Consider the following 22451-nt stretch of genomic DNA (forward strand, 5'->3'; position numbering starts at 1 on the left):
TAATATAATTAATTTTATTAATTAATATAATTAATTAATATAATTAATAAAATTAGATTACAAAATAGTGTACTAATCTTTAATTTTATCAAAAATTTTATTTTAATAGATGTATTTGAAAATAAAATTTCAAACTCATTTAAAAAGTCTTAAACATAATCTTATTCTATTAGCTGAAAAACATCAATCTAAATAAAATATAATTTTATCTTATTAATTAACAATATGTTAATAGAGATTCATATTAAAGATTTTAAATTTGTATTTTATTTAATTCATATTATTTCATATTAATTCATATTAATCTTTAATTCATATGAAAGATTTTAAATTTTTTATTTAAATTTTTTATATTATATTTACATATTTGTAAAAGTTCATATATTTATTTAAAAGTATATAAATATAAATATAAGAAATAAATTGTTCATGATGAATAATCATGATTATAGATTCCACTCTAATTTTATTCAAAATTATCATATTTGTAAATCATTGAATACAGATTAAAAATAAAATTTTAAACAATATATATTTTATTTATATAGAAACAGTTAACTTTTTGTTTTTATTGAAGAAATAATAAAAATTTTTTCATTCTTATATATATATATAATGACAAAAGTTTTGATAAATATTTATTTTTTTCAATTTTTCAAAATTACAAATACAAATTAAAAAATAACATTTTATATAAATTATAATAATATTTAATTTAAATTATCATTCTTTAAAGTATACATACATGATAACAATTGCTATATTAAAATCTGATTTTTTAACATTAAAATTTTAAAATTAATTTAATTAATTAATTTATTAATTCTAATTCTAATTAATTATAATTATAATACTATTTTTTAAATATAATTTAATATAATTCATTCATTTATTTTTTATAATTTATTGCCACAATTTCATTTTTAAAAATTTTTTTTATTTAATATTAGAAATCTTTTTTTAAATTTTTATTATCATTTAATTATTTATTTAAAAATTTTTTAATTTTTTAAAATTTTGTTCACAAAAATAATTTAAATTTATAATACTAATATTTGTTTAAATCAATATAAATATTTGAAATATAAATTACAATCATAAATTTAATCAAAATTTCTATTTTTATTCTATTTTATCATTTTTAAGTTTGTATATACATTTTATCATTTTTAGTGATGATATTCATATATTATAATAATATATTTATAAATTTTATATATTTTTACAAATTTTCACATAATAGAATAATTATGTATATTTAAATCAATTTCCTAAAAAAAATTTTATTTTATCTTTCTATTTACCACACACTAAAATAAGATTCATGTTTTGAATGATTTATCAAATTCAAAACTTATTAGATACATTTTCATATTTCAGATTACACAATAATAAGTGATGATATTCATCAATATAAATACTTTAAAAAAAAAAAGAAGATGAAAAAAAGAAACTAATATTAGAGTAAAATTTTAAAAATATTAAAATTGAAAAATGAAATTGTTTATATAATGCAATAATTAGAAGCAAATTTTATATCTTAATGATTGAATATAATCTATACATGTAGTGTAATAATGTAATAATATATATTAATAACATTTTTTCTTGGTATATATATTTTTATATTTTTTAATATTTTTTAATCTTTAATTTCAAATTAAACAAGAGTACTGATATTAATTTTTATAATATTGCTATATTAATCTTACCAATTACTAAATTGATTCAAATAAACAAACAAGCATTATTGTTACACATAATTAAAGAATTAACAATTACATTTAATTAATAAAAATGGAGAAATTAGATATTAATCATAATTATAAAATTTAATATTTATGTATATATAATTATATTTTTCCTGAAAAAAATATATTCAATGTATTATTTATATATTTGATAATAATAATATAAAAATAACAAATATATTAAAATTTTCATCTAATTTTATTAATATATTTTTTTTTAATTATTATTAGAGTGATATGTAACGTAATAGAGAAATAAAATTAAAAAATTTGGTAATGTATATTGTGACAATTATAGATTTCATAAAAATACATTTTCATAAAGATTTACAGATTTCATAAAAATAGTTATTTTAAGTTTCCCGCTTTTGAAACGATTTCTCATTCTAAATGAAATCATACTAAGAAACAAGAATGGCTGACTACTAAAAGTAAAAACTCGTTGGTTGTTCCGTTATCAAATTTTTGGATAAAAATCTAAAAATCTAATTAAAAGAAAAGGCAAAATTAATAAATGAATGAAGTCATATTAATGAATGAACATAATAAAGTCATTGTTTGGTTCTTGCGTGCATTGAATAACCAATAATGAATAAGGATATAAAATGCCGCGATTAAAATTTGTGAGATTTTGACACGTTTACAAATTCAAGATTTAAGTAATTAATCTTAAAATTTTTTTTAGAAGTGAAAATTTATTCATTATAGAAGAATATACTGATCAGAACAATATTCTTTCATAGAGGATGTGAGATCATTGTACAAACATTATGACGAATTGCTGTCTTTGTAATAATGTGATGGATTCTTTTTATTTTTTATTATCTGCATTTCTTTAATATCGTATGATTATATTAATTATGTGTATTTGTGAACATTATTGTGATTAACAACTGACAAGTGATTATTTAGAAGATTAAAATATAATTTTATTTATATAATAAGCATTGCTTATCAATCATGAAGAAACAATTCTTCAGAGTTAAACAGCTCGCTGATCAAACATTTTCTAGGTAATTATTTTACAATTTCGTTTAAATTTCTAAAAAAAATTATAATATGTTATTGTTATTATTATTATTAATTATTATTGTATTATTATTATTAATTATTTATATTAATTTTTTTGCATATCTTGCATACATTTAGATATTTCACTTATATCAAATAAACTTTTTTAAACAAAACATAAAATAAGTATAATGTCTTTGTATTTAATAATATAATAATAAATAATAAAAAACATTTTTATCATTTCTTATGATTTTAAGAATAAAAATTTGAATAATATTAAGTTACTTTAAGATAGTAGAGGCATCTATGAATATCAAAATAGTTTATGAATCAATCTTAAAATGAATTGATTTTAAAAAATTTTTATCTTATTTTATCTTAATTTAAATATATTGATATATAAAATAATTAAATATAATGTTGTTCCTAGAGCTGGCAAAACAGAAGTGCTCACAGATGATTTACAAGCTGCAGACAAACATGTAGATCAAATCCGATTGGCTCTCATTGGATTAAATAAGAGACTTGGTAATCTACCAAATCAAACTATGACACAAGATCTTGCTCTTAAGGAAAAACGATTGGTAAAATTAATAAAATTTTGTTAAAAATATAAATATTAATTATAATAATTTTCTTTTAATTATTCTTTATAAATTATAAACAAAATTTAATGCTAAAATATTTAATGCTAATATATATAAAATATAATATATATAAAATTTCAAAAAAATAATTATACAAAATTTATATTCTTTATATATTTTTTTATTTCTTTGATATGTTCATTTTTTAGAAAAAGTGTCCAGAATATATATTAGGACAAACAATGTTAGAAAATGCTCCTGAAGATGGTCTTATGGGTTTTACTTTATCAGAATGTGGCCGTGCACAAATGCATTTAGCAAATGAAGCAATTGAACATGAAACAAAAGTTGAACAATATGTTGCAATTCCTCTTCAACACATTTTAGATACAGATGTACCAAATATATTAAAGCATAAAAGAAATTTAGCTCGATTAATCTTGGACATGGATAGTGTGAGAACAAGATATCAACAAGCTAGTAAACATAGTGCTAGTAAGAAGAAATTTTAAATTGCTTTGTAAATTATATCATAATATTTGTATTTAAATTTTTAAATTAATATTATATAAAAGGTTCAGGTGCAACAAAAGTAGATAATTTAAGAGAAGAGTTAGAAGAAGCTGAAGCTAAAGTTGAACAATGTAGAGATCAATTAGCAGCAGAAATGTTTCAACTTATGTCACGGGAAACTGAATTAGCACATACCATTATACAATATATAAAACTTCAGAGAGCTTATCATGAAAGTGCACTACATTGTCTTGAAGATCTTATTCCAGGATTAGAAAGTTATATTAGTAAGTTAAACTTAATTATATTTATAAACTTGTTACTATTGTTATACAAGATGGTTTGTAATTTATGATATTTAATTTAAAAATTTATTATATCACAAATAATGAAAAGAGTTCATATAAACAATAAAAGATTTGCCTTATTTAATTTTATTTGTGATGTATAATGAATTTTATATTATTGAATTACCTTTACAAAAAATATTCAAATTTTTTTTTATTCTTTTTATAAATATTTTTATTTTGTATAAAATAATTATATTTATTGTATTAATAATTAAGAAAATAAAAATAAAAAATGAAAAGAAAAAATAAGTAATGAAAATAATTAAAAATAATTAAAAATAAAAAATCAATTTGAGGATTTAAATATATTTATTGATAATCCAAAAGTTATTAAATAATTAGTTGAAAAATTAATTGTTATATATCATTCTCAAATTTAATTGATAAAATCAGATGTTTTCTTTTGAGCCTTCTAGGAAGATCCGAATAACAGTTTGTAGCTAGTGGATTTATATGTTTGATGTTTTATATTCTTTGCTAATATATTTTCAAATATTGTCTGATTTTCTCTGCTACTGTACAGAGTCTTGAAATTTTCTTGATATTGTATTTCTCATAAATTATGATGTATTTAAGATAGTTCTTGAAATGATAAATTGAAGAGTTTTCTGATGTTTGATTTATACTCCAGATTTGCAGTCCACATATATCTATATTGATTTTATTATAGTTTTATAGATCAGAAGTTTGTTATTTATATCTAATTTGGATCTTCTCGCTGTGAGCCAGTACATACTTTTTCTAGCCATTTTTATTTGCTTGATTTTTTCTGTATATGTTTCTTCCAGTTTAATTTACTATCTAAATGGAGATCAAGATATTTAATGGATTCTGCTTGGGTGAGTGAATTTTGAAAGCTGATTTTGGAATTGATTTCCTATTGAGCATAAAGGTGATATGTGAACATTTAGTTGAATTTATTTTGATTTTATTGTCTTATAACCAGTTTTCAATCTTTTTTAAATGATTTTGTAATTTTCTTGTTGCATTTTCGATATTTTTGTATATAGAAAATATGATTGTATCATCTGCATATATTTCAATATCTGGTTTAATTGATATATCAACAGTAAAGAGTAGAATAAATTCAAGGATACTTCTTTGTGATATTTTGGCATGCATTTTTGTAAACAACAAAGTTATTTTATTGATCTTGACATAGAAAGATGAAGAATAAAGAGATAACTATAATATTGAAGCTATAAGAATTGGTTCTGTTGAATTGGTTCTCTGAAATTGTAATTCTTTTTTTAGTAATCTTCTATCAATCTTTTCTATATCCAATTTCTTATCTTTTTTTATATACATAATGCAAAAATACTCAAAATGACTGATTATTTTGTTTTTTCTAACAAGTTTATAAATTTATCATGAATCTGATTATCCTTTAAATAAATTCTAATGCTTTTTTTTCTATTTTAGTATTTTAACATTTTCTATAGTATTTAAACATTTATAATTGCATTATATATAGATATAATAAATTTAAAATTTATAAGTAAAAATTCAATGGATTTAAATAAAGTAAAAGAAGATTATATAATAAGAAATCTTTATGTTCGATTTATTTATTTAAAAGATATTAAAAAATTGCAGAAAATTCCGCTTTATTTACAAAATTCCTCATAATTTTAAACAAATAATTTTTTTAAACAAACAATATGAACTTTTTATATGAACTTTTATATGAACTTTTTTTCATTATTTTTGAATAAAATTGAATCAACATTCAATTTTGAAATTTGTGAAAGTTTCATGAATTATAGGACATATCATATTATAATAATGTGTAATTTTAATAAAAAATATTAAAAAATATATTAAAAATATAAATAGCTTTAATGAATTACGCATTTTATAATTAGTTATTATTAATTATTGATATAGTTATTGATATTTATTAGAAAATAAAAAATATTTAATCATAAATTCTAAAACATAGATTCTTTTTATCTTTAGATTCTTTTTTATGTCAAATATAATTTTATATTTCTTTGTAGAGATAATTTATTAATTTAATTTATTTATTCAAATAATAAATGAAAAATTATATATTTGATATATGATATATTAGAAAAATTGTGATACAACGCAATTAAAAAATTTATATATTGATTTATAAAAAAAAAATATTAAAAGAAATTTATAAAAAAAAGATTAATAATAATAATAAAATATATTTTATGGATGAAAAAATCTTAATATATTTGTATCTTAATATATCTTACTATATTTTTCTTTTTTGGTTATTCATTTTATGATATTATCATAAATAATATTATTATATTATAATATATTTTTAAATTTAATTTTTTATATTTAATAAGATTATAATTTATTTTAAAGAAAAACTGATTTTAAAATCTATATTTTTTAAACACATTTTGTTTGCTTCAGTAAATAATATAATTTAAATTATTAATATAATTATTAATATAAATTAATATAAATTATTTAAGTTTTATACTTATCTTTTAATACTATTTGATTACTTATTTTTTATATTTTTTTATTGATTTAATTTTTACGGTAAATATAGATTTGATAAAAAAAATTAACAATTGTTTAAGAAAAAACTAATATAGCATCTTTAAAATTATGAATGACAAGAAAATAAAAAATTGTTTTTAATTTTTAAATTTCTAAATTTAATCAAAATATTAAATTTCTAAAATTATGTAATTATTTAGTTATATATAAGAAAAAATATATAATAAAAAAATTTGAAGTCTTTTGTCATAAATATTGTTTATTTTTATTTATTTTATATTTCAAAATCTATTAGAATCTTATTGAAAATAGTTTTATTTCTTTAAGTATATACTATTAAAAGAGTTTTTTCCAATTTGTAAATACATTATTATAAACTAATTTCTGAATTGCTTTCAGCAAACTTTTTTTGATTTGATAATTATTTTTTCTTGTCTATCTGTTGCATAATAAATATACAGCCACTTATGACATTGATTGTATTAAATGTTCTTAAGAATTTTTAATATGAAATTTGCTAGAATGTTTATAACCATTTTTGCTAAATTTATCTTTCTATTTCCATGTTTAAACAAATATTGAAAAACAAATTTTTTGAGACAAAAACGAGAAAAAATTTTGAAAATAAAGTATTGATTGAAGAATTGATTTCTAAAGATGAATTTGCAAATTGAAAAAAAATTTCCAGCAATATATACTAACAGAAAGAATATTTTAAAGATTTTATTGTAAATTCTGTTATCCTTTGAAATAAACAATTTATGACAAAATTTTTAGAATTTATTATTATATTTTATGTTTACAAAAAACAAATTATAGTATAACAGTATAGCAATATTATAACAATTTTTTAAAAATATATAATTATAAATATAATTATAAAATATACATTTATTATATACATTAATATATATAACAAATAATTGAAAATATATTAAAAACTGAACACAAAACAAGAATTAGACATTTTTATGTAAAAATTTTTATTTATTTATACTTTAAAAATTTATTCTTTAATGCAATTCTAAAAATTATATATCCTAAAAATAATATTTCTATCTCAGATTACGATTTTTCAAGAGTTAATAATTTATTAAATGGAAAAATGGAAAATTCTAAAATAAAAAGGAAATTATATGATTCATTTTTAAAATTCAATTTTAAAAAATATAAAAATATATATATTTTGAATATTATGTAATTTTTTATATATATATATTTTTTATAAATATATATTTTATATATATAAAATATATATTTTTTTTATATATATAAAAATAATGGATTTCATTTAAATGTTCATTATATGATCCTATTTTATAATTACAGATGATAATGAAATGAAACCAGTTTATGGTTATCCTCTAGAAGAACATCTCAGAGTCACTAACAGAAAAATTGCATTACCCATTCAATTATGTGTATCTGCATTATTAAGATTAGGTATGGAAGAAGAAGGTCTTTTTAGAATAGCTGGCGCTGCATCAAAATCACGACGAATTAAATTAAGTTTAGATGCATGTTGTCTTACATTACCAACTGCTTTAGAATATAAAGATCCACATGTCATTGCTGGTGCATTGAAATCTTATCTTCGAGAATTACCAGAACCTCTCCTAACATACAAGTAAATATAAATATATATTTATTAATTATATTTACTATTATTAAATTAATATTACAAAAATAAAACTATAATGATAATATATTATAAATATTATTATAATAAAAAAAAATGTTATATTCATATATTTATTTTATATTAAAGATTATATCCTGAATGGATGGCAGCTGCAAAAATAACACAGAATGAAACAAGATTAAGAGCTCTTTGGGAAGTGTTACATAAATTACCATCAACAAATTTAGAAAATTTACGGTTCCTAATCAAATTTTTAGCTGTACTCACTAAAAATCAAGATGTAAATAAAATGTCACCACAAAATATTGCAATTGTGATTGCACCTAATTTAATATGGAGTCCACAAGAGGATGTAAATACAATGGTGTAAGAATCTATTTTATTGAATAATAAGTAAAAAAATATATTATTTATTTATAAACATCTCATAATTAATTATTAAGGAATAAAACAAATTATAATATACAGTTATATACAATTTAGTACCACTATTGATGGTCCAGAAAAAAGATTTTACATCAAAAAATAAGTCGAAAATATAAAATAAAATTTTTTTTTATGATGTTTTATTTTTAAGAAAATTGATTTTAAATGTCTGCAAAACTTGATTATGTCCTAATTATATATGCACTTGATTATGTTTTGATCTAATATATCTTGTAGCTTACTTTTTCAGTTCAAATTTGTATTTATTGTATTGGATAATCAAGAATTTATGATAAATTTTATTATTCGATAGAAATGTTTGCTATTTTGTCAAATACATAAATGTACTCTAAATTTCTATCATTTTTGTAATTCTAATTGATTAAATATGAAATTAATTCTTTTCTTTAATTACTAAAACTAGTATTAAAACTAGTATTTTCATTTTTAATTTTAATTAATAAAACTAGCAATAGAATAAACAATTGATTTAATGTGATTTTGATCCATAAATAAAAACCAAATGGTATGAAGAAATTATAGTGAAAAAATTAAACTTTATCATAACCATTCTTTAAGTTTTAAGGAAATCATATCAATTATTTATTCTAAAGAAATTCTAAAAAAAACAATAACGATATATTTTCAATAATTTCTGTAATAATAAAATTTATTTATATAATAAATTAATATTTGGTTTTATTGTGTTCTTATTTACCTAGTATAATAAACACAAATCTAAATTATCCATTATAATAAACACAAATCTCAAAGAATACAATGAGATTAAATTAGAATATAATCAAGTGCATTCGACAAATATTTAAAATTGATTTTCTTGTAAACAAAATATATAAAAAAATTTTGTTTTATTATTTTCAACTTACTTTTTGATATAGAATCACCTCTTTGCGGTTGTATTTTTAGGTACCAATTATCTTATATAAATTACTATATATATAGAATATTAATATTTTTGAAGAATTGATTCTAGATATTAAAACAAATTCAAAAATCAGTATACAAAATTGATTATGATTTATTTATTAATAATTATTATTAATAAATAATTAATAATTATTAATAATTAATAATTATTAATAATTATTAATAATTATTAATAATTGAATATTTATTTATAATTGAAGTTTGCATTAGATTAAATGAGACAAAGTGAAATAGTTTCTCTCATATTACTGTTTAACTTTATTTTGATCTCAATTCATTTTAATTGCTTATAAATTTCAATATAAATTTTAATTGCTTATAACTTAATAAATTATTTTTTTATGCCAACTTTGTTCTGTTTCGATCTCTATCTCTAATCGATTTTTCAAAAAATAAAGACAATGTACGATAATTTCTACCAATATAATATTTATTGTTTCAGAATGAACATGAGCACAGCTAATAACTCTAGTCTTATAGTTGATCAGTTGATTACATATGCAGATTGGTTTTTTCCTGGTGAAATAGATTTTGATCGTGATTTAGAAGTTGGTATTATAAATGGTTCAGAAAATCAAAATACAAATATTCGCCGTTGTATCTCTAATAGTAGTCTTAGCGATCATGGTGAAAGTCCTCCACAAGGTAGTCCTAAACCTGCAACTCGTAGGAAAAATAAACCAGCTCCAACTCCACCAAATACTACTCCAGATAAACATGATAAAAAATCTGATGATAAACCACCACCTACACCTGATAAACCACCTAGACCTTTAACGTCAGCAACTCTTAATCGTAAAATTCAAAAACATGAAACAATAAATACTGAATCAATTACTAAACATGACAATAGTACAGAAAAGCAAGATGGAAATTCAGAAATAGAAGGTAAACAATGTAATGAAATGAATACACTAGATTCTTCATCCTTTAACTATTCAGAATGCATTAATGAAATACAAGAAGATTTACATAATGCAAATATTGAAACTGAAAAAATTAATCAAGAAACTCAAAGATATGAAAAAAAAATAAATATTCCTATTGCTTTTGAAAGAAATACTATAGAAAATATATTATGCAATAAATCTGGAATTATGGAACTTGAAAATTCAGAAAATTCTACACATAAATTAAAAATAATACCAATTGAAAGACCACTTCCTTCCACAATAGAAAGACGTAGACCAATAGCTGCACCAAGAAGTATAACTAATATAGTACATAATACAGGTAAATAAATATTTTTATAATTTTTAAAAAAATATATAATATGAAATTTTTAATATATATTTTAATTTAAAAGAAGAAATAGTTGAATTACGTAAGAAGTCGGATAATAATCCTATTTGTACAAGTACACTTGATAGAAGTAGTAAACCAGCGATACCAGAACGTCCAGCTGGATTAATTAGACCTTCAAGCCTCATTAAACAACAGCCACGTCACAGTAATGAAAACTTAGATTCTGAAACAGGGGTGAGTGTTAGGAGTTTTCAAGTATTATTCATTTTCAGTATTGTATGTAAGATAATTCTTTAAAATAAATGTAGTTACTGCCAGTGGACTCAACAAATATCACTGCCTGGATATTGCATTTTGAAATACAATAACGTAAGCTATAAATAAAGTGAAGAATCCAAACGTGTTAATAATTACTTTTATTTAAAATGTCAAATTGCATAATGATTTTTCATAGTTATTAATATCTTTTTCCTTTTTAATAATCTATAGCCTTTAACTTTGGAAAGAGCTCATGTATATTCAGTGGACAAACAACAGGTCAGTATAATACAAGTGCGTGGAAATGGCAATGTGTTCTGCACCTCGGGCAACAACAATGGCAACGCGGCTTCGAACTTACAGAGAAGCCCCAGTGTAGGTAGTCGACCTTCATCTATGTCCTTGTATGGTGAACGACCGGAAAAGCCAGCCAAATTAAATGCTCCAGAACAAACAAAAGCTCATGTGCGAACAAGATCAGAAGGAAATATTATCGATGTGCAAACTCAGACTGAGACGGTAGTAGTTGTTAAAACTTCACCTCCACAACCTGTTCCGGCTTCTCCAAGATTTCATCAAAGGCCTCCACGGCCACAACCACCGCCTCCACCTCCACCCACCGCACGAATTAAATCAGAACATGAAAGTACTAATCTTTAGGATTAGCTGTAAAAAAGTGATTATTACATTTATAAGAGAACTTTATAAGAATTAATATTTTTAAAAAAATGAATACTATATATTTCTTATAAAATAATATGAAACTGAGAAATTTCTGACAAAATAATACAATATCTCATATTTTAGTATTATGATTTTGAGAATTGAAATTATTAGCACACTTAAATAAAATTTCATTTTAACTTTCTAAAATTATGCAGAATATAAAATATATTTTTAAATGTTGGTAAATAACAAAAGCAAAAAATAAAATTTAAAATTAAACACTTCTAAATCTTATTTTATTAAAAATCAAGAAATTATATTTAATTTTCATATTCTAATATTTTTGCAATTTATTAATTTTTATAATATTTTTATAATGTTATGAAAACGATATAAATATATATAAAAAAATTGGCTTTAAATTAATGTATATATTTTTAAACATATAAATTTCAGTATGGTTATTATGTAATTCAAAATGAAACACATTTGTATTTCACAAATTATAACATATTTATGTTATTTATTTATATCTAATGAAATATATTAAATTCTAATGTATTTAATAAGATAATTACTTATAAAAGAATATAGAGAAAGAATGAATTTTTTAAATTAGTTTTAAGTTATTAAAAATAATAATTTTGAATAAAATAATATCAATTAACTTCAATGTAAATAAATAAATAACTTTTGCGTGTATTTGTTTTACAAAATAACAATACTGTGATATAGAACTTATAATAGAAAACAATATAATATAAAACAATATAGAATTTATAATACTACCAAAAATTATAACATGTTCAATTTTACTATTTAGCATCATTTATTTAGATTAAATAAAAATAATATTTACTACAATTATCTAATTGTAAAAAATTGTTTTTATTTATTTATAAATGAATATTTATATTGTGATTATTTTCAAAATTTTTTACAATATATTGAATTAATAAATTACATCTTCAAAATATTATTATATTTAATATTAAATTATATCATGAAAATACACGTAGAATATTTTTTAATGTAATAGTAAATATATGCATTGATAAATATATTGTATATAATAATATATTATATCTTTATATATAATTTTTTTTTTAAATATAAAAAAAAATTTAATTTCATATTTTTTTTCTTATATAAAATCATCTGTATATTAAAATTGCAATTTAGCAAATTCTACTTAAACAAAATTGATTAAAAAAAAAAATTTTAAAATATATAATTTTAAAAAATTATTTCATATTTTGAAATAAAAGAAATAACTTGATGTCAATAGATATGTAGTAAATTTTTTATATTTTAATTTTTTTATTTATTTAAAGAATGTTTAATTTATAAAAAAATTTCATCACACTATTTAAAAGATTTATAAATTTTTTTTGTTTTATATATAAAAAAATTAAGTTTTATTAAGATTTTTTATATTTATGATAATAATATGTACTTTGCAATTTTGCAAAGCTTTTGATTTATTTAATAAAAATTTTAATTAAATATAAAAAAGAAAAACTTGTATTTTTTCTCTCTACATAAAAAATAAAAATTGTTACATACAAATATAACTTAAATAGTTCTCTAAAGAAATTAATGAAATTATATTACATAATTTTTATAAGATATTTTATAAAATATTTATAAAATATTATAATCATTTGATGATATATATAAAATAAAAAATTTTGCAATAAGAATGTGCAATAAAAAATTTAATTAGTTAAATATTTAATATTTTATAATTTTATTTATTACTAATATTATTAATATTTTTCGAATACATTACATAGTTATAATTATAAATGTATTTTTATATGTAGTATTTTATAAAAAAATTATTAGATAAAATTTTCATTATTGTATTAGATGTATATATATATATATATATATATATATAATATTTAAATATTTTATAAATATAATTTTTAAAATAAAAATTATTTTATTTATTTAAAAAAATAATTATTTATTTTAAAAAATAAAAAGTGAGAATAGTTAATGAGATATTATATTAATTGTTATTAAATATTTACATATATATATTTATTAAAAAATTAAATAAATAATTTTATATATTTAATCAATCAATCAATTTTATTTTCAGAATTTATATTAAGTTACATATCAAATATTACTACTTAAGCTAAACAAAATAAAAAAATAAACTAATGATATCATAAATTTTTTTGATGTAACAGATTATTTAAACTTATTAATTTCTATATTCTTCTTTTTAATAGTATATGTTTACATGACTAATATGTATTAATAACTATATTAATACTATATTATTAATATATATTAATTAATACTAATGAGTAATATAATATTATTTTTGTTTAAAATAATAATTTTAATTATGAAATCTTAAATATTTTTTATTATAAATGCTTAAATTTTTTATTTTCTCTTATTTAAAAATATCTGTAAAGTTTCTTCTAATCAATTATGTTATGTTATAAATCACATATTTATTTTATATTATTTATATATAAAAAATATTTAGACTGTGGATTTAATAAAAGTTATTTAAAGATCTGTTTGTATATAAAAAAATAAAAAAATAAAATTATAAAAATATAATTTTAATATAGAATACCATGAAAAAATCATTAATTCAATTTATTAATATATATTAATAAACTTAGCTATTACATAATTGATATATTAGATATAATTATATTAATATATTAGATATATTTTAGATATATAATTAGATATATTAATATTAATTATAATATACTTCTTAAATGTTCATCAGCAATATCTTTTGGTATCATACCATTATTATCTTTTATAGATTCAGCTCCAATAGAAATTAAATATTTTACAACATCAAGATGTCCACATGATGCTGCATAATGCAATGGTGTTTGTCCATCTTCATCTTGTGAATTTATACTAGCTCCTTTTTTAATTAATTGTTCTATAATTTTCAAATGTCCTCTATCTGCAGCCCAATGAATGGGTAATAAACCTTCTGAATCCATTATATTTATAAGATTTGGTTCTTTGTCCAATAATTCTTGTACTTTTTCTATTTGTCCTTCTTTTATCCAGTCCAAAAAAGTTTTATCCACATCATTTATTTCATCTTCCATATTTATAAACCGACTAATAGCAACCCAATTACTAGATTCACATTGTACATTTTCTTCCCAATTAGGATTAAGTTTAGTTAATTCTTGTATATAATTATTCATAGCATCATCACAACTCATGTCATTAAGACTTTTCCATGCTTCCCATTTTTGTCTTGCTTGCATTTGATACCAATTAGGTTTTGAAATATTACAAGGCCCAATTGTAGCTTGCTTGTATAAAGCATAAAATTTTAAAAGTTCTGTAGAATTTAATTCTGAAGCCAATAACTGTAAATAATGCGTTGCTTTATTGAATGTTTTTTCAAGACTCATTTTGATGTATATTTTGATATATTAATAATGATTAATAATTAAATTTATGCTATAACTTATGCTGTTTTATTTATTATTTTATCTATCTTGTATTTTCAAACTGTTTAATATATCTTTCAAATAAATATTTAGTTACTTCTGTAATATGTAATAACTCGCCCTCTAAAATATGATTTTTACGAAGTATATTATTCATTTCTAATTTACTATAAAATTCTATAAATCCATGACCTGTACTTAAGCCATTTTTATCAAATATAATTTTTGTATTCTTTATTTTAGCAAATGTTGAAAAGTATTTTTCAAGTTCGTAACGAGAAATTGTCCATGGAATATTATGTATAAAAATTAAATATCGATTAATCATGGCAAAAAATATTTAAGCTGCACGTTGTATACTTAATAAATGAATTGTATGATCTTGCATTAATTCATGTATATTTATATCAGAATCTGTGCCAAGTCCAGCTAATGATATATGAGTGCAGGTAAGATTCCATTTATTTAATAGATGTTCTATTGTCCAATCTGCACTTCTTTCTTGATAAGTACATAAAAATTTTGCATTTGGATTTCTTTCTAATAAGAATGCCACTGTAACAACTATATCTTCAAATAATGCTGGTTCATAAAAACAATCAGAACCAAGAATTAAATCTAATGGTCCAATTGAAAATAAACTAGACAAAAATAAACCCCATGTAATACCAACAATTTGAACTTGAGATAAAATACCATTTAATTCACAACTTCTTCTTATATGTTGTAGACTTCTAGGAAAATTAGCAGAATCACTTAAAGTTACTATTGCACCACATTTACTAGCTAAAATTCCAGGAAGAGCTGTACCTGAACCAAGTTCCAATACTCTTTTCCCAATAAGTTCTTCTTTATGTTCCCAAAGAAACCAAGCTAATACAGGTGCTGAAGGCCATGTATAGAAACTATAATTAGCTTGAAGTAACTATAACAAAAAATACATTATTAATAAAATATACAAAATAAATTTAAATAATTTATTTAAATATAATTTAAAATAATATTTGAAAGTTTTTAATGTTTTAGTATTTTTTTATTAATTAAAATATAAATCAAATTACAAAATATTTACTTTATATTATTTTATAGAAAAATATGAATTATTATATAATTTTTGAAATAAATTATTTTTAAAAAATATATAACCAAACTATGTGGTACACATATAATAATAAAAAATGATTAATAATAAATAATATAATTAATAAAAAACTTTATTACCTCCGGAATATAAATCTCTAAACTTTCGTTACACTGTACGTTATCTTGAGTTTTACGAGAAGTAAACAAAAATTTTTTTATTTGCTCGGAAACGATTCCATCGGACATTAGGCTGTGCGTAGGTGGACTTGTATCGCGTGGAATACTTTCTTCTAAACCTGGCATGACTAATTATCAAGCCGTTTACACTAATATCTATTCATTCTGATTGTAATTATAAAGTTGTCACTAGAGATCATAAACTTAAAATTTTCTTTGTCTACAAATAAAATCAAAGTTAAAAATATAATCACTATTTTGTCCAGAGTTGTCGATTCGCAGTATATAATAGAAAATATAAATATAATAACGTATAGATAAATTTAAATTTTGAAATGGCGGGAACAAGTTTGGAAAAAAAAATTAATTATAATTATAATTTATTACGATGAAAATAAATTATTTTTATTTTGATTTATATCTTTTTATACGAAATTTTAATTTTTTCTATAATATTTATATAATATACATAATATATAATATATAATATACTTTTCTATAATATATATAATAATATATATATAAAAAAAAATAAATAATATATACGGATAATATGTATTTATTACGTATATATCATATATTTTTAAAAATTTGAAAAAAATAATGATTTTTACTTTATTTTATGAAAAAATTGATTTTTATTTTATCATTTTTAATTATTTATGTTAAATGTAAAAGATATATATTAAATTCTTAATTCTAAAATGATAGAATATTAAAAATGATATTTTATTATATAATACTTTTAATTGGTTTTAATTACTTATTATTTGGTTTTAATTGTATTAAGTATAATTCTTAATCATTTTTATATCATTTTTTATATTCCATTTTCCAATATTTGATTATTATTATTTATAAATTTATATTATACAATATGTTATATAATATTATATAATTAATAAATATTATATAATATTTTCTATTAATAATGATTTTTATATTTTTATATAAAATATTAATACTTTTTTTTTATGCATATAACTTTTTCTAGCAAAATATATTTATTATAACAAATATAAAATATTATTATTAATAATTTATTTTTAATTTGTTTATTATTAATCATATATTTTAAATATCAAAACTATCTATTTTATTTTATTTGTCAGGATTAAAATTAAATATAATGTTAATAAAATTATCTAATAATATCGAAATGTTTTCAATATAGAATATATTTTTTTAATTTTAATATTTATATATTTGATATACTTTAAAATGATATTTATAATTTTATATAGTTAATTAGATTTAATTTAAAAAATAATATTTGTAATTATATATATATATATATATATATATTTCTCTCTCTCTCTCTTTCTCTTTTCTTTATCTATCTATCTATCCATCTATCTATCTTTTATACATATTTTTAATTACAATTTAAATAAAAAAATATATTATTAATTTGAACAATTTGACATTGAACAATTTATTATTATTACAATAATAATAATTATTATAAATTATCAATATAACATTTATTTTAGATTGATAGATAACATTATTTGAGATAAGTATGTATATTTTATACAGGACTCTGCTGCTGTTAGTCGGTTTGATTAAAGATGGAGGAGACTAGCAATGAGAAGTTTCTGTCAAGAAGGCGTTCTGCTGCTCTTAAAGCTTTCAAAGTTAAAGACGAACGTGTTGCAACTTTTAAAAAGGTATATCTATAATTTTTAATATATTTTATTTGATTATAATTAATCAATAGTAATTTTTTTTTAAATTTTTATTTATTTCCCGGCATTATCTTTGATGCATCATAAACAACTATGAGTTTAATTACATTTTTATTTTTTTTAGGTAGCAGCAATTTTACAAAAATCTGAAACAGACAGAACTGCCGAGGAAACAGGAATACTTATATCTTGCAGTGATGTAGTAAAAGAGGTTAATTTAAGGTATAGCCATTTTGGAAATCATTGATTATACATTTATGAATATATTAATATTATTTTATAATTATATTATAAAATAATTAATTATTGATAATTTTATAATACTAGTTTTGAGAATTAAGTTATACAAATATATTTCTTTATATATATTTATTACTTGATATATATTACTTGATATATATATATATATATCAAGTAAATATATATATATACTTGACAAAAAATTTATTAATCTTTTAGACAAGAAAAAAGACATAGAGTTAAAGCAAGATTAGAAGAAATAGAAGATGCACCAGAACTTTTGGAAGAAAAATGTATGAGATTGGCTGCAGCAATCAGCAGAGCAACATCACTTGCTGTTTATACTGGCGCTGGTATTAGTACAGCTGCTTCTATTCCTGATTATAGAGGAACAAATGGTGTTTGGACTCGTTTACAACAAGGAAAAGATATTGGGTAATATCAAATTGATTGAATAATATTAAAATACAATTAATTAAAATTTATATATTTACAGAAATCATGATCTTAGTCAAGCAGAACCAACATTGACACATATGGCTCTTTATGCTTTATATAAGGCAAGAGTTTTAAAACATATAGTTTCTCAAAATTGTGATGGACTTCATTTGCGTAGTGGAATACCTCGTACACTTTTATCTGAAGTTCATGGGAATATGTATGTAGAAGTTTGTAGAATATGTAAACCATATAGAGAGTATTGGAGATTATTTGATGTTACTGAAAAAACAGCTCGATATTCTCATGGTACTGGAAGATTATGCCATAGATGTAATTCTGTTTTACAAGATTCTATTGTTCATTTTGGTGAAAGAGGCAATCTTCCTTGGCCAATTAATTGGAATGGTGCAACAAGAGCAGCAAAACAAGCAGATGTTATATTATGTTTAGGTTCTAGTTTAAAAGTTTTGAAGAAATATCCATGGTTATGGCAAATGGATAGACCAATCCATAAACGTCCATCATTGTATATTGTAAATTTACAGTGGACTCCAAAGGATGAAAATGCAGTTTTAAAAATAAATGGAAAATGCGATGAAGTTATGAAAAGGATTATGACTCATCTTGGATTAGAAATACCGCAATATAATCGTGCCAAGGATCCTATTTTTTTTCATGCTATACGACTTAGAAATAGTGAACAACATACAACAAGTCAACCTTGTTTGGAAGAACCAACTAATATTGTTCATAAAGAATTAAATCAAATCAATGATAATTTTCATGAAGGTATATCATCTCCAACAAAAGAAAAAGAATGCATTTCACCCAAAAGAGTAACTGAATCAATGTCTGCATATTCAGCACCATTTTTTACTGCATTACCGTTCTTATCTATGGGATTACCATTTCCACCAATGTATATGTGTCCTCAACTAACACCATTTTTTTATTATCCATTTGTACAAGTACCAAATATGACTTCAGATGTGCCAAAACCTAAACCTACATGTACTTTCTGCATGGAAAATGAAGGATCTCTTACTTGTCTTTATTATCAACGAGAAACAGACAATTCTACTTTAATAGGAACAGAAAGTAAACAAATAAAAGATACAAAAACATTAGTAATTGATGCAGATCCTCCAATAGTTGCTAAAAATCCTGGATGGTTTGGTAAAGGATATCGTAAAGGCATGAAAAAGAAACGGTAGCATTTACTTTCCCTAATATTATATAATCTTCTTCTTTTCTCTTATAATATGAATGTATAACATATATGAAATATGATATATAATGTACGTAAATGTTCAATTCCTCCATATCATAATGAGATCTGTATACACAATTTAGAAATGTGTAGCAATTAAATTCTAATATCCAAAATTTTAGCAATTAAATTAAAATATTTAAAATTAAAAGAGTTAAACTTTTAAGCATTTTATTATTCCTGTTTAGTAGATATACAATTATTTAATTTTAATGTATTAATTATAGACTGAAATCATCAATAGATATTTAAATATTATCATATATTATATATTATCAATTGGATTATTAATAGCTTATTATGAAATATGCTTAAAATTTTTATTTTGCAGGCTAATTATATTGTGATTTTTAGTTATAAGATTTTTAAATGTTATGCAAATCATTGAAAGTTTATATTAACCAAAGTGATAATTTTCTTTTATTATTTCTTATTTTATATTTGTACAGTTAAATGTATCATAATATTTTAAAAAAAGAATTTTTTAAAAGATATGTGTATAAATAGTAATGTATGTGAAACTTTTATATTACATCTTTTCCATATTGATTTATCATTCCAGTTTTATAAACTAGATATTATAGCAAATTAATCCTATGGATATTAAAAAACTATTTGTAATAAATATCGAACTATATTAGCTCTTTTTTTTGTATTGAATAACAATGCAATAAACAAAACAAAATTTTATAAATAAAAATAATTTTTATTTATTTATATTTATTTTTTTTCATTAACCATGTTAAAATGGAAAAAATCATATATAATATAATTCATATATGATATATTTATATATGCACTATATATGAAAGCTAATATTTTTTTAAAAATATTTAATATAAATGTTTTTTTTTAAATAGTAGAGTTTATATTAATATAAAGAAGTTATTGTATATTATTATTATTAAAAATATTAAAAAAAGTAAATTATTATTGACTGATATTCAATTATAGATAAAATTAATATGTAATAATATTCCTTTTATTAGCTTCAATATTCCTTTTATTCTTTTAAAGATTTATATATATTGCATGATATTTATATATATACACAAGTTGAGATAATATGAATTGTTTATTTTACTTATTAAATAGAATATGAATAATTAATTTTCAATGAATAAAAACATATATGCAAAAGTATAAAAAAAATAAATTAATTAGAATTAAAATTAAAAATTAATTGTAGAAAAAAAATAGAATTGAAAGAAGAAAAAATAAATATAAAAAACGAAAATTTATTTAAATGTAAGTCTAAATGATATTTCTATATTCAATATTTTATTTATTTTACATGGAACTCGATTCATTTGTATTTTTATATCAAGTAATTCTTATGGAACGAATGAAATAAATTTATTATGTATGTTCTTAATTTTATGTATGATAACTTCAATAAATTTTGAAAACATAAATTTTTTGAAGTAAATAAAAAAAATGTATAAAAATAAATAAAAATAAATAATCAAAATGTGAATAAAAATCTTATATACAATTAAAAACAAAATTTCTTAAATATATTAAAATAAATAGAAATATGAGAACAAATTTTTAATTGAAATTATACGACAGAAATTATATAGCGATAAATGAATATTGAAAATAGTATATAGATAAATAAGTATGTAAATAAAATAAAATTTATAGTATCAAGATAAGAAAAGAAAAAAAAGAAAAGAAACGAAAACAAAAGAAAGAATATAACGAAGAAGAAAAACATAAAGACTTCTAGAAGGGAAGAGATTGAAAAAGCCTATAGTCTGTTGTCATGGTAACCCTGTACAGTGTTAACCTATTACTAGCTTCAACAGTACATATTGTAAAGTCTACTATGTAATACTTTGCCAATATTATTATAATGTATATTGACTGCTCATTGACTTATTGACTTTACATAATAATATCATTATAAAATATATCTGCTAGTTCTATTTTTTTTTATATTGTTTTTGTAGAAATAATATAAAAATTATCATATTAAATTAATAAATAAAATTCCAAATATAGAAAAGAAAAAGATTACAAATTTCTTATAATAAATTTAAGAAATTTTAAATTATTTTTTATTTTCCTTTTATTTTTTCTTTTTATTTTGTATATGTTATTATATTGAGTATTAAAATATAATGAAAGATGATAAAGTTATTGTAAATAAATTAAATATTATTTGTGTTATTTAATTTTAGATAATATAATAAATA

General features: G+C 19.4%; 4 protein-coding genes across 9 annotated transcripts; 2 read left to right on the plus strand and 2 right to left on the minus strand.

Annotated features, from left to right (window-relative positions):
• The first annotated feature begins 2138 nt into the window (after positions 1–2138).
• Positions 2139–12757, plus strand: LOC107994558 (rho GTPase-activating protein 44). Of its 5 annotated transcripts, none has more exons than XM_017051534.3 (10): positions 2139–2764; positions 3196–3349; positions 3562–3847; positions 3928–4152; positions 8035–8332; positions 8474–8713; positions 10164–10954; positions 11028–11200; positions 11456–11503; positions 11588–12757. In XM_017051534.3, exons 1-10 carry the CDS (start codon positions 2712–2714, stop codon positions 11882–11884), a joined length of 2565 nt encoding a protein of 854 aa, XP_016907023.1. In that variant the 5' UTR covers positions 2139–2711; the 3' UTR covers positions 11885–12757. The 5 variants fall into 5 exon arrangements, 4 of the variants coding, with proteins under 4 accessions (XP_016907023.1, XP_016907024.1, XP_016907022.1 ...); XM_017051535.3 differs by lacking the exon at positions 11588–12757 and adding an exon at positions 11275–11335 and having other exon boundaries at positions 11456–11569; XM_017051533.3 differs by having other exon boundaries at positions 2140–2410; positions 2495–2764; positions 11456–12757.
• On the minus strand, positions 11368–15312 carry LOC107994556 (acyl-CoA-binding domain-containing protein 6). Of its 2 annotated transcripts, XM_062081468.1 has the most exons (2): positions 14679–15312; positions 11368–11890 (listed from the first exon to the last, which is right to left on the minus strand). In XM_062081468.1, exons 1-2 carry the CDS (start codon positions 15310–15312, stop codon positions 11874–11876), a joined length of 651 nt encoding a protein of 216 aa, XP_061937452.1. In that variant the 3' UTR covers positions 11368–11873. The 2 variants fall into 2 exon arrangements, with proteins under 2 accessions (XP_061937452.1, XP_016907021.1); XM_017051532.2 differs by lacking the exon at positions 11368–11890 and having other exon boundaries at positions 14503–15312.
• LOC107994555 (histone-arginine methyltransferase METTL23) lies at positions 14503–16917 on the minus strand. The gene is made up of 2 exons (XM_017051531.3): positions 16573–16917; positions 14503–16276 (listed from the first exon to the last, which is right to left on the minus strand). Exons 1-2 carry the CDS (start codon positions 16735–16737, stop codon positions 15692–15694), a joined length of 750 nt encoding a protein of 249 aa, XP_016907020.1. The 5' UTR covers positions 16738–16917; the 3' UTR covers positions 14503–15691.
• Positions 16918–18006: 1089 nt separating this feature from the next.
• Positions 18007–20401, plus strand: LOC107994553 (NAD-dependent protein deacetylase sirtuin-7). The gene is made up of 4 exons (XM_017051529.3): positions 18007–18281; positions 18424–18521; positions 18759–18974; positions 19036–20401. Exons 1-4 carry the CDS (start codon positions 18183–18185, stop codon positions 20192–20194), a joined length of 1572 nt encoding a protein of 523 aa, XP_016907018.1. The 5' UTR covers positions 18007–18182; the 3' UTR covers positions 20195–20401.
• The last annotated feature ends 2050 nt before the right edge of the window (positions 20402–22451 follow it).

Source organism: Apis cerana, linkage group LG11, assembly GCF_029169275.1.
Source record: "Apis cerana isolate GH-2021 linkage group LG11, AcerK_1.0, whole genome shotgun sequence".
Taxonomy (NCBI): Eukaryota; Metazoa; Arthropoda; class Insecta; order Hymenoptera; family Apidae; genus Apis; species Apis cerana.

Coding starts and splice junctions, on each gene's coding strand:
- LOC107994553 (XM_017051529.3), top strand. CDS start 18,183: ATGGAGGAGACTAGCAATGAGAAGTTTCTGTCAAGAAGGCGTTCTGCT. Junction 18,522..18,758: donor GTAAAAGAGGTTAATTTAAG/GTATAGCCATTT, acceptor TTAATCTTTTAG/ACAAGAAAAAAGACATAGAG. Junction 18,975..19,035: donor CAACAAGGAAAAGATATTGG/GTAATATCAAAT, acceptor ATATATTTACAG/AAATCATGATCTTAGTCAAG.
- LOC107994558 (XM_062081465.1), top strand. CDS start 2,712: ATGAAGAAACAATTCTTCAGAGTTAAACAGCTCGCTGATCAAACATTT. Junction 3,350..3,561: donor CTCTTAAGGAAAAACGATTG/GTAAAATTAATA, acceptor TTCATTTTTTAG/AAAAAGTGTCCAGAATATAT. Junction 3,848..3,927: donor AGCTAGTAAACATAGTGCTA/GTAAGAAGAAAT, acceptor ATTATATAAAAG/GTTCAGGTGCAACAAAAGTA.
- LOC107994555 (XM_017051531.3), bottom strand. CDS start 16,737: ATGCCAGGTTTAGAAGAAAGTATTCCACGCGATACAAGTCCACCTACG. Junction 16,277..16,572: donor TAGAGATTTATATTCCGGAG/GTAATAAAGTTT, acceptor TTTTTGTTATAG/TTACTTCAAGCTAATTATAG.
- LOC107994556 (XM_017051532.2), bottom strand. CDS start 15,312: ATGAGTCTTGAAAAAACATTCAATAAAGCAACGCATTATTTACAGTTA.